This window comes from Arvicola amphibius, chromosome 15 (assembly GCF_903992535.2).
Source record: "Arvicola amphibius chromosome 15, mArvAmp1.2, whole genome shotgun sequence".
NCBI lineage: Eukaryota > Metazoa > Chordata > Mammalia > Rodentia > Cricetidae > Arvicola > Arvicola amphibius.
In genome coordinates, this window is record NC_052061.1 from 33,858,367 (window position 1) to 33,868,823 (window position 10,457).

General features: G+C 45.3%; 1 protein-coding gene across 1 annotated transcript; it reads right to left on the reverse strand.

The window, feature by feature from the left end:
- Positions 1–506: 506 nt before the first annotated feature.
- On the reverse strand, positions 507–7,584 carry LOC119801825 (acylcarnitine hydrolase-like). The gene is made up of 12 exons (XM_038312508.1): positions 7,457–7,584; positions 6,660–6,870; positions 5,407–5,548; positions 4,632–4,765; positions 4,296–4,554; positions 3,436–3,534; positions 3,074–3,214; positions 2,873–2,953; positions 2,514–2,658; positions 2,015–2,152; positions 1,402–1,474; positions 507–954 (listed from the first exon to the last, which is right to left on the reverse strand). The coding sequence occupies exons 1-12, from the start codon at positions 7,530–7,532 to the stop codon at positions 768–770; spliced, it is 1,686 nt and encodes a 561-aa protein (XP_038168436.1). The 5' UTR covers positions 7,533–7,584; the 3' UTR covers positions 507–767.
- Between the last annotated feature and the right edge of the window lie 2,873 nt (positions 7,585–10,457).

Below are 10,457 nucleotides of genomic sequence, written 5' to 3' on the forward strand. Positions count from 1 at the left end.
TATTGATAAATGTACATTTATGCTAAATGAGATTGTAGGTGTCATTTAGTCTACAAACTCCATGGGATGCCTTCAAATCCAGTGACTGATTTGGGAAACTATATGTGATGGGTTTGAAAGTTTCTATGATTCAAATTTTTATATTGAATCTTAGGCTCTAATGTGATATTATTAAGAGTGAGGTGTAGTGGAGGTCTGGGTCATGATAAATATTAAATATCCCAATACTCAGTGAAACCACAAGGTATCATATTTGGGTCAGAGAGCTAGTCATCATCATGATAGAGAAAACAGGTTTGTATCTTAACCTTGGACTTCAAGGTCTCCAAAAGTATGAACCTAATGAGATAGGGCTCGTGATTTTGACACACCTCACTCATATGATACGGTGTTTTTGAAGAACCCATATCGATGGTTTTCAAACTTCTGCTTTATTTTAAAGAGACGTTTTTGTCTGAGAGAAAATGACAGTGAGGATGAGAAATTAAGGGAGGAAGGTAGGAAGGGACCCAGTACCAGTGGAGTGTGGAAGGAGATGAGCCTGCCTTGGGAGAGTAACAACTCCACATTGTTATGGGAGCATTCATTGACTGGCTCTAACCAAAGATGACCCAGCAGGATAGAGTCACATGCAGAGGATTCTTGATTAATGACAAGTGCAGAGGTTATGTGAATGTCAGAATCAACCCAGGTTAGTCAATGAGTTTGGGGGCCTCAAGGTGACCCCAGAAGTAGCCAATGCTACACACCATTCCTCACACAGGGCACTATAGGTCTTTGTGCATGTGCTGAGATTTCTTTAGCTCCTGGATCTTCTGGGGCAGAGTCTGGGTCCAGAACTGCAGCCTTCTGGCCTTCAGGGCTTGGCCCACAGCAGGCTGGAGGTCCAGCTGCAGGTACTGCTCGTCATCATCCATCATGGGCCAGTGGGGTAGACCCTCGCTATTGGGGTTCCTGTGGATATGCCAGCCAGCAAGGAAGGGTGAGGTCACCCTGATCCAAAGACTGACCCCCCGATTTGGGTCAGGCAGTAAAACAATTAGGCTAGTGGTTAATGGGGCTGATGGGACAGGTGTCCTGATAAAGGGACACAAGTGTCACCCACTAGTTTCTGCTCCATGTGAAGGAAGACGACTTGACCTGTTTTATATCAAATCTAAGAGGCAAGATATAAAGAACAGTACCAGAGCACTATGGCTCATGAGCCAGGTCACTGTAGATGACCAGTAACTGACACCTACAAAGTATCTATATAAATGTGCTATCCAGGAGAGGAATCTATCATGTGATGGAAGATTCAGGAAAGCTAAAGAGACCATCACCCAAAAGGGATTACTATATAGGGACACAAATATCGCTATAACACATACAGGGAAGGTTGAGAGAGAGGCGTGTTCTTACCCATGTCTTGCAAAGTTGGTCCAGTACTTCATCATCCTCCTATTCAGTAGTTCTTCCTCCTCAGTGAGGTCAACTGGAGTCATGAGAAAAATAAATCTGGAAGTCCATGACACCAAACACAACTGCCAACTCATGATTCCCACTCAGAATTCCATCTGCTGTCAGAGCCTGAACTATCAGCTTCATTACCACCCTTCTTCACTATGCAATATTCAATATACATGCAATCCTCTAATGGAATTCCTGCCCCAATGTGCTGTCATCTCCATCATGGGCTAGACTGGCACTGATCCAGAATCTAATCTTGGTATACTTTTTTAGTCTATGGTATGGTACACATTTGAATTTATTCTCTCCCAGAATCTAGTTTTCCTCAAATGGACTGCCAGCTCAGGAGTCCCTGGGATGTCATCTGCGACCTTAGTCAGCTCAAGGAGAGTAAGAAAGACTCACATTGACTTACTGTCCCTTTTGGCATGCGCACGCCTCTCTCTCTCTCTCTCTCTCTCTCTCTCTCTCTCTCTCTCTCTCCCTCTCTCTCTCCTCTTTCTTTCCCTACTCTCTCTCTCCTCTAAGTAATAAATGTCCAGTTCTATGCCAAAAAAAGACTCACGTTTCATGCCAAAGAAGAAGGACCCAAAGACAAAAGTAATCTCATCACCATGGTCAGCCTTCACATAGGGTGGCCTGAAACTCTTGAGGAAGCTGGGTTGATGTTGGAATTCATAGAAGTAGACAGGAGCATGGGAACCTGGAGGTAAGGACAAACAGTGACTTGTAGCCCATCAACTGGATTTTTTCTGATACGTATTTGCTGACAAGGTACCTTGATCTGAAGTTACCTGGAATCTTAAATGTTAAAGGGAAGAGAAAGTTCCAGGCTGGAGCTCTAGCTGTGGAAAGGCTTAGGGCAGAACAGTGCTCATGGCCTTCCCTGCTGGATGGTTAGGCCAAGTTAATAGATTTCCAGAAACTCATTTTTTCCTATGCATCTGGATGTCACTCTGTTAAACTAGACATGAGGAGACCCAGATACCCACACTGCTCCACAGTGCTCACCCATGGTCTACATCTCTGAACTGCTCTGCTAAGTTTGTTACAGATGTACTCACGTTGAAAATGTGCTACTTGGAGTGCAGGGATCACAAACATGAAGTCTGCCATCATCTCTGTGTACTGTTTTTGGAGGGTCTGTGGGTCCTTAGTGTCCCCCATGTACTCTTCCATTAGCAGGTCACTGCACTCAGGTGGAAGCATCTATACCAAAAGATCAGGATGAATGCGGTTAGGCATGTTCTCGGTTAGTTGGGCAGCAGCCTTTGGTATGGGGAGAATGGGGACTGGGTAGAGATAGAGCATGGGTAAAAAGGTCCAGAATTACACACATATATCAACCTACATTAATAGAGATTCTATCTGAGAAGGGGATATTAGGGACATCTCCATTTGGATAGGACCAGCAGTATCTCACCATTTGTGATGCTGTATTCCTCAAAACAGCCTGCAGGTTCTCTCTTGTTATTTCCTTTATTGTTTGAGTGATGCTGAAGAACTAGGTTGTAGAAGACCCTGTTAAGTGTGGGATCTGATGGGCTTCTTTAAAGATACAATTTATCCCCACTGTTTAACATAAGAATCTCCAATCTCCCAAAGGATTAGAACTGAGACTCACATTGAGAACGATCCAACCAAACTCATCATTGTTGACTCCAATGATGCTGGGGACAGGACGAAATTCCACAGAAGCCAACAACTCTTGGGGATGCTTGGGTAGGAATACCCCGTCTACCACAGCAGGGATGATCTTGAAGACCTGAGGGGCATTAAAATCAATGCTGAAGGTCAATGAAATATGTATGTTGATGCTCACTGAGTCACCTCCACCACTTTCATATTTCTTACTGGCCTCAGGGTTCTCAGCTCACTCTGGAAGGGAATGTACAGTAAGATTAGCCTATCTTAGTGTTCATATTGTACATAGAACCAAGAACACTAAGTCTTACTAGATGTTCCAAGGCACACAATTCTTCTTACCTTGTTAATGTCCAGAATCTCTGCTTCACTCTTGCCTCTCAGACAGTGCACCAGGGCCTCTGAGTTCATGGTCTCACATCCAGAGAGGTTGGCCACTGTCTGTGAAAAGAAACAAGTGGGGAGAAGAAATTTTATAATTTCAATACAATGCTATTGCCATAGATAACATACAATACTGTTTGTTGGGTGTGGATTGTTATAAATATAAATTATTCCCTTTGTCCTACTCTTCAAAGGTGACAGGCATCAGGTGTATCCTCTTTACCTCCACACGTTTTCCCTTAGGGTAGTTTTACTAACCCCAGCCGTCCTTCTATATATCACATGTGAGAGAAGGAGTAAGTGTGCCAGTATTTGTATGTGAACATTAGAGGACCAGGTCTTTCTGCACAGAAGCCCCTTATTTGAGGCAGGGTATTCTCTGGTTTTCTGCTTCTAGTTTGAGCTACCATTTGACATGCAGTGATTCTCTTGACTCTACCTCCAATACATGAGCACAGGAACCTTGGAATTATAGATACCCTACTATCCCCAGCCTTTTGAGTGTTCTGGGTATTTGAACTTAGGTCCTTAGGCTTGTACTCCAAACAATTAAAAAACCCACTGTGCAATCTCCATAAGCACATGCATATTTGTTTTTGTCAGTGATGGAAGCTGCTAGGAGCAGTTTGCTGGTCAGATAACATGATCACCCAGTATGAAGTAGAGGCATGAAGAATCTAACCCCTAAGTTTCTCAAAACGTACTGGAAGGAAACTATTTTCCATGGTGATTGTTTTCCCCATCAGACAGAAGACCAGAGTACCAGAATCTGAAGGCTGAGAAGGCAGAATTAGTCTATGATGGTTGAGGGCACTCACAGTGTAGACCCTCTCGTGGGTGTCAGAGATAAGGTCAGGTAACACGGCTACTCCACTCTGCATGATGGCTCTGTGGAAGAGTCCTTTGGACATGGGGGACACGACATGTGAAGACACACTTGCACCACCTGCTGACTCGCCAAAGATGGTGACAAGGTCAGGGTTGCCTCCAAAGTGGGCGATGTTCTGCTGGACCCAGCGCAGGGCAGCCACTTGGTCCAGGTAGCCCCAGTTGCCTCTGGCATGCTGGTCTCCAGTGCTGAGAAGTGGAACAGACATGGATCAAAGAGCTAACTTCTTCTCAGCTGCTGTTGTCCACCCCAGTCCTATCCTCACCTGAAGAATCCTAGGACACCCAGGCGGTACTGGATAGTGACCACCACCACATCCTCAATGGCTGCCAGCATGGATCCATCAGTAATAGAAGCCATGCCTATAACCAGAGCACCACCATGGATCCACACCATCACCTGGAGAGGTCAAGAGAAATGCCATGAAGCTCATAACCATTCCAATTCTGCAAGATTGCTTCCTGGAGAATCAACTCCTGGGTCACTGTGCAGCTGCACAAATACATGCAAATCCTCAGGACTTCAGGGCCTTAGTCACAGACAGGTTCTCTAGTAGCCCCATCAGTATATTCCTAGTCCCCATCCCCACCATGTATCTCAGTTTGAATTAATGGGTATTGTATAGAATAATGTCATTACTCAGACTCTGCATAGTGGAACAAAGAGGGGTGCCTCCACGGTTATCTCTCCAGACTAAAAAGGAAAGGATCATCAATGCTCACCGACACAACACATAATCCAAAAGTAGACACAGGTAACCCCAATATTGAGGCTTGAACACCTAAGTGGTCCTACAGAACTCAGGTTGTGGAATGAGTCCGCTTTGATCAAAGAGCTGGAGCTTTAACCACTCAGTGCTCCTGTTCTGTGTTCCATACCCACGTTCAGCTGCTTAGTGTGCCTGAGAAGGCCTTCTGTGACCCGGTAAGTGGAGGCTTTTCAGCAGAGTCCCCACTACAGTGGAGCTCGGGCTGCTTTTATCCCTTCTAATCATCTGAAAAGCATGCCCTCTCCCAAGCTGACCATATCCTGACACTCACAGGCAGGTTAGAGCCCTCATGGGCATGAGCTGGTGTGTAGATGTTGAGATACAGGCAGTCCTCCGACATAGAGAATGTGGACAGGTGCAGGTTCATATCCTTCAGGCCCAATGAATTCATCATTTCAAGACTTTGCAGACAACTGATGGAAATAACAGAGAGATATTCCAAGAGATATATGGTGGTCAAAAGCAAATGTGAGCCTAGATCTTCGTCAGCCGCCTCCAGCTGCTGCTCTTCATGACGCCCTAGTAACACATATTCCCCCTCTGAAATCCCTTCCACCGAGGTAACGGCCACAGGCTCCACAAAAGCTGGGGTGGGGTCCTCCAGTTTGTTTGGGGCTATATTTTTTTCTGATTCTTGTATATAGAGACATATCGGTGTCTCTTTGGAAATGATTGGCTGTGTGTGGTAACATTCACTGAAGTGTATAAGAATAGAAAAGTGACCTAAAACCTTAGCAATGCAAAGCATGCAAGCGTTTCCTCCTCTCTGTTCTTTGTTGTGGATGTGATGTGACCAGCTCCTGTCATTTTCTTTCAGTGTAACTTCTCAAACACGATAAATTATAATCTACTTTAATAGTAGCTTTCTTTTCCTAAATTGCTTTCTTTCTTGGTACTTTATTACAACAACAGACAACAAACAGATTGCAATATTGGAGTGTGGTACTCTCCAGGAATCAGAGGAATCAATGGACAATACTGCCCAAAGGACAGTGAAAAATCCTTCACTCCATGTACAGACTCTCAGGGAACTTCTTTTTCCTATGCTATCTTCTGTGTTAGTTACATATAGTTCCGTGGTCAATGTTGCTTGGCCCTACATGTTGTCATAGTGGCTTTGAGGATTGAGTTAGGAAGTATTCCTTCACACTGCACTTCTCAGGACCTAAAATGTATTCTACTGGATTTTGGATGCTCTCTGCTGAATAGGTCACAAAACTCATGCCTCGAGACCCCTCCCATTGTGACAGAGAACACTGGGCTTTATTGAATCTGTGAACAATTTTATCTTTGTTCCTCTCTATCATACACACATCTAACTCATATGGGCGCCAAGCTCTGATGCAGGAGACTGGCAAGGTTGTTCTACACAACCTTAGCACATGCATCAGAAAATTGCATGGTGGACTCCCCACACTGGGAGGAAACTGCTGTGGAGCTGAGATGAAGGAAAGACTTCAGCATGACTCAGGGCTCAGAACAACTGTTCACCCCAGGGCCAGACATCCTCTGTACAGAACTTACATGGCTGGATAGGAGGTCCCATCTCTCACACCACTCCACGGTTCAGGGGCTTCAGGGGGTGCAAAGCGCAGTTGCCCTACAGGTGGCTTGGCAAAAGGAATTCCCAGGAAGGTGTGGACACCAACTTTGTTGTCACTCACTCTGATGAGGCTGCCTCGGACATGGCCTGTGTGTGTGTTTCTGATGGGGTTGGCCTCTGATGAGTCCTGACCTGGGTGGAGAGATGGCATCAGGGTTAGTTTTGTGCAATCAGTTGCCAGCAGTTCGTGGGAGATCCCATCTCACTGTTACCAGGGCACAAAAGACAGGAACCCAGGGCCTTCTAGTTCAGCTGTGGGGTGCGAGTGTGGGAACTTCCCTATCCCTCAGAACCAGGAACCTTTCCTATTGCCTTTGAAGGGAGTCAGAGCATTTCTCTGGGCAAAGAGGTCATGTAATCACAGATGTTTGGCCACATGAAATTATGATTATTGTCATTCTTGTACAAAGGCCAGCTGTAGCTACAGTAAGAGCCATACATTGAGGAGGGAAAAATTCCTTCATCTTGCTTTTCCTTGAATTTTCTAGCATTCTCCAGAGCTCCTTACACTGAACTGTCTCCTCACTATGGAGAGATTTTAGACATCTCTGACCTTCAATCAGTGTGATTTGGCTATGGGCTTGGGAGACTCATGATTCCCACACTTTAGTCTGTCCTTTCCATCACCCACCCCTGCACCCCTGCTCCCTGGCCTTCCGTCCCACAAGTTAGACCTCTGATTTTAATCATTTTCCATTAACAACTTATTGAGCCTCACCCTGTACATGAAGGAGGAAAAGCAGGAGCCCAAAGATCACAGCATTCAGCCAGCTTTGCAGTTGATTCAACGACATGATCAGCTCTCAGGCCTGAGTCGCTGCTGCTGTGGAGGATGGCTACGTTTCACAAACAAGAAGCAGAATGTGTGGGTCTTCCCTAGCTATGAATTTAAATCAAACGGATATGGGCGGGGACCTTGGTGTGGTGGGACAAAGTTCTCATTGTTGGAGAACTGATTAGTCAGAGTGACAGGAGCCAATGTCCAGGAGGCAGGGCAAAGTCACCCTGCTCTTTCTGTTCCCTCCTTGGCCCTGGAAAGGCACAGCATGGATTCTGAAGATCTTCTGGGACACCAGGAGCCTTGTCCTAACACAAGGACAGAAAACTGTAACAGGAGAGACAGAGGGCTTCTGTGTGTAGGGACACACTCAAGATGTCACAGGAGAGACAGTGGGCTTCTGTGAGTAGGGACACACTCAAGATGTCACAGGAGAAACAGGGGGCTTCTGTGAGTAGGGACACACTCAAGACGTCACAGGAGAGACAGAGGGCTTCTGTGAGTAGGGACACACTCAAGATGTCACAGGAGAGACGGGGCTTCTGTGAGTAGGTACACTCAGGATGTCACAGAGAGACAGAGGTCTTCTGTGAGTAGGGACACACTCAGGATGTCACAGGAGAGACAGGCAGATGCAGGAGATCTGAGTGTGACCTTCATCCTCAAGGCTCTTCTGTGCTTGGAAGTCTCAGTTTACTGAGCCCTGATCCAGGGTCCCTGGTCTCTTCAATATTCTTATTATCTACGTGGACACCTCCCTGTTAGGTCACAGTTGTTTGATCAAATCACAGTACAGTTCTGGTGCTTTTAAAGTCCCCAGCCCCTATTCACTCCACCCTCAAGATGTGTCTCCTCTAGTGGGCAGCTCCTGCCAAGATCAATTTTGCAATCACTTATCCATTTCACAACTATTTGTAATTGTTTGCATTTATTTATTTGTTTGTTTGTTTGTTTATTTTGTGCTCATGTACATATGTGTGTGCATGTATGTAGATTCTCCCAGTCCCTGGCTCACATATGGAGACGAAGGAACAGTTTCTGTAAGACCATACTCTAATCCCACCATATGAAGCCCAAAGTGGACCTAGGGTCATCAGGATTAGAGGAAAGTTCTTTTACCACCTCCTGATCAATATCATATGTAACCATATGACAAGCATTTGCTTGGACCTTGCAGGTTCCAACACTGGGGTCAATCTGAGGTCTCATGAACTATGATGAACCTGAGATAAAGGTGTGTAAATAAAAATTTTATAGTCCCCATAAAACACTAAGATGATATATCAAAGGATGCAGGATCAGGAGCCCATGCATAGTCCAGACTGGCTTCCTAGAGGAAGTGGCATGGGGTTCAGTGTCAGACAACCTTTAGTGCCACCTGAGAATTGGCTTTGGCTACAAATTATCTTCATTATTATCTAAATAATAGTCTAGAGCCCCACAGCATGGCATTGTGGGACTTCTTCCTTGGTGTCTCTGTCTGTTTTCCTGTCACATCACAGCTTAGCCACTGCCTCCTCTAATCAACAGGGGCTCATTTGATTCACTGTCACCCCTCCAATGCACTCCTGTCCTGACTGTGGTCCTAGCCTTTCTTGGCAGGTGTTCTCTTCACTCCAAGTTCCCAACCAAAGGAAGAGCAGGACCACAAGGGCTGAAAAATTCCTAGTATCTCCAGTCTCTAGATGAAGGAACCATATTCCTAAAGGATCCTGGGCATCCCTAGGCTTTTAAATACCAGACATTTTTGTAGCTCAGCTGGGGAAATCCCTGTGTGCTGCTCCTCACTGCACCATCATCAGAGGTTCCGTGTTGATGATGGCCATGGCCACAGTAAAGATGTGAAATGAATAAGATGCTCACACTCTATTCTGTGAGGGAGGCAGAGAGTGAGGAGTGAGTAAGAAGTGCAGGAGAGATAGAAAAGGAAATGAGATAGATAGATGTTGGGGCCGCTGGCCCAATCCCTGCGTTCAGGGGCGTGGCTGCCCCAGGGGAGAGAGGTACCTTTAAAAAGAACCAGGATGGGGATAGCCGCCCTGTTTTTTCCCCCACATCACCCTCTGCTTCGCTGGAGCCTTGGCTTTGTAAGTATCCCTCTTTCTCCTTTTATTAAAACTGATTTATTCCAAAAGGACTATTTTTGGTTATTTCAAATCTCTCGCATCAGATAGATAGATAGACAGACAGACAGACAGACAGACCGATAGATAGGGAGAGAGGGAGAGAAGAAAGTAGAGGCTCAAGTCCATAAAATTCCTTCAATGAGATGCTACTGTATACCTTTTCACTATGACCAGGTTTAAGACCCATAAAGCCAGTGTTGGCAAAGACATGGAGCCACTGGCACTCTCCTAGACCGCTGGAGGAGATACATATGATGTAGTCATTATAGACGACAGTCAGATAGTCAAACATATTTATTCTGTGATTGAATGATTCTATTGCCAGGTCTTTAGTTCAAGGAATTGTAAACACCAATCACAAAAACTCATACTTCCAAAGTTGATAAGAGCTTGTTTAAAAGTAGTCAAAATCAGATCACTCAGGAGTTGATCATCTAGTGTTGGGGCAGCTGGCCCAATCCCTGCGTTCAGGGGCGTGGCTGCCCCAGGGGAGTAGGGTATCCTTAAAAAGGACCGGGGCCTGAAGGAGCCCCTGTTCTTGTCCCCCGCGTTACCTTCTGCTTCGCTGGACCCTTGGTTCTGTAAGTTCCCTTATTTTCTCCTTTTATTAAAAGTGATTTATTATAAAAGGACTATTTTGGTTATTTCCAAACTCCTCCGACCGCCGGTACGATCTAGGGATTGGCAAAATGAGATGTTTGCACATATGGAGAGACACTGTTAACTAAATGTAGCACACTTGAATCTTTTTTCCCTTTTCAATTTTCCTTCTTTCTCTTTCTATATTTTATTTTATTTAAATAAGTTTCTTTTTA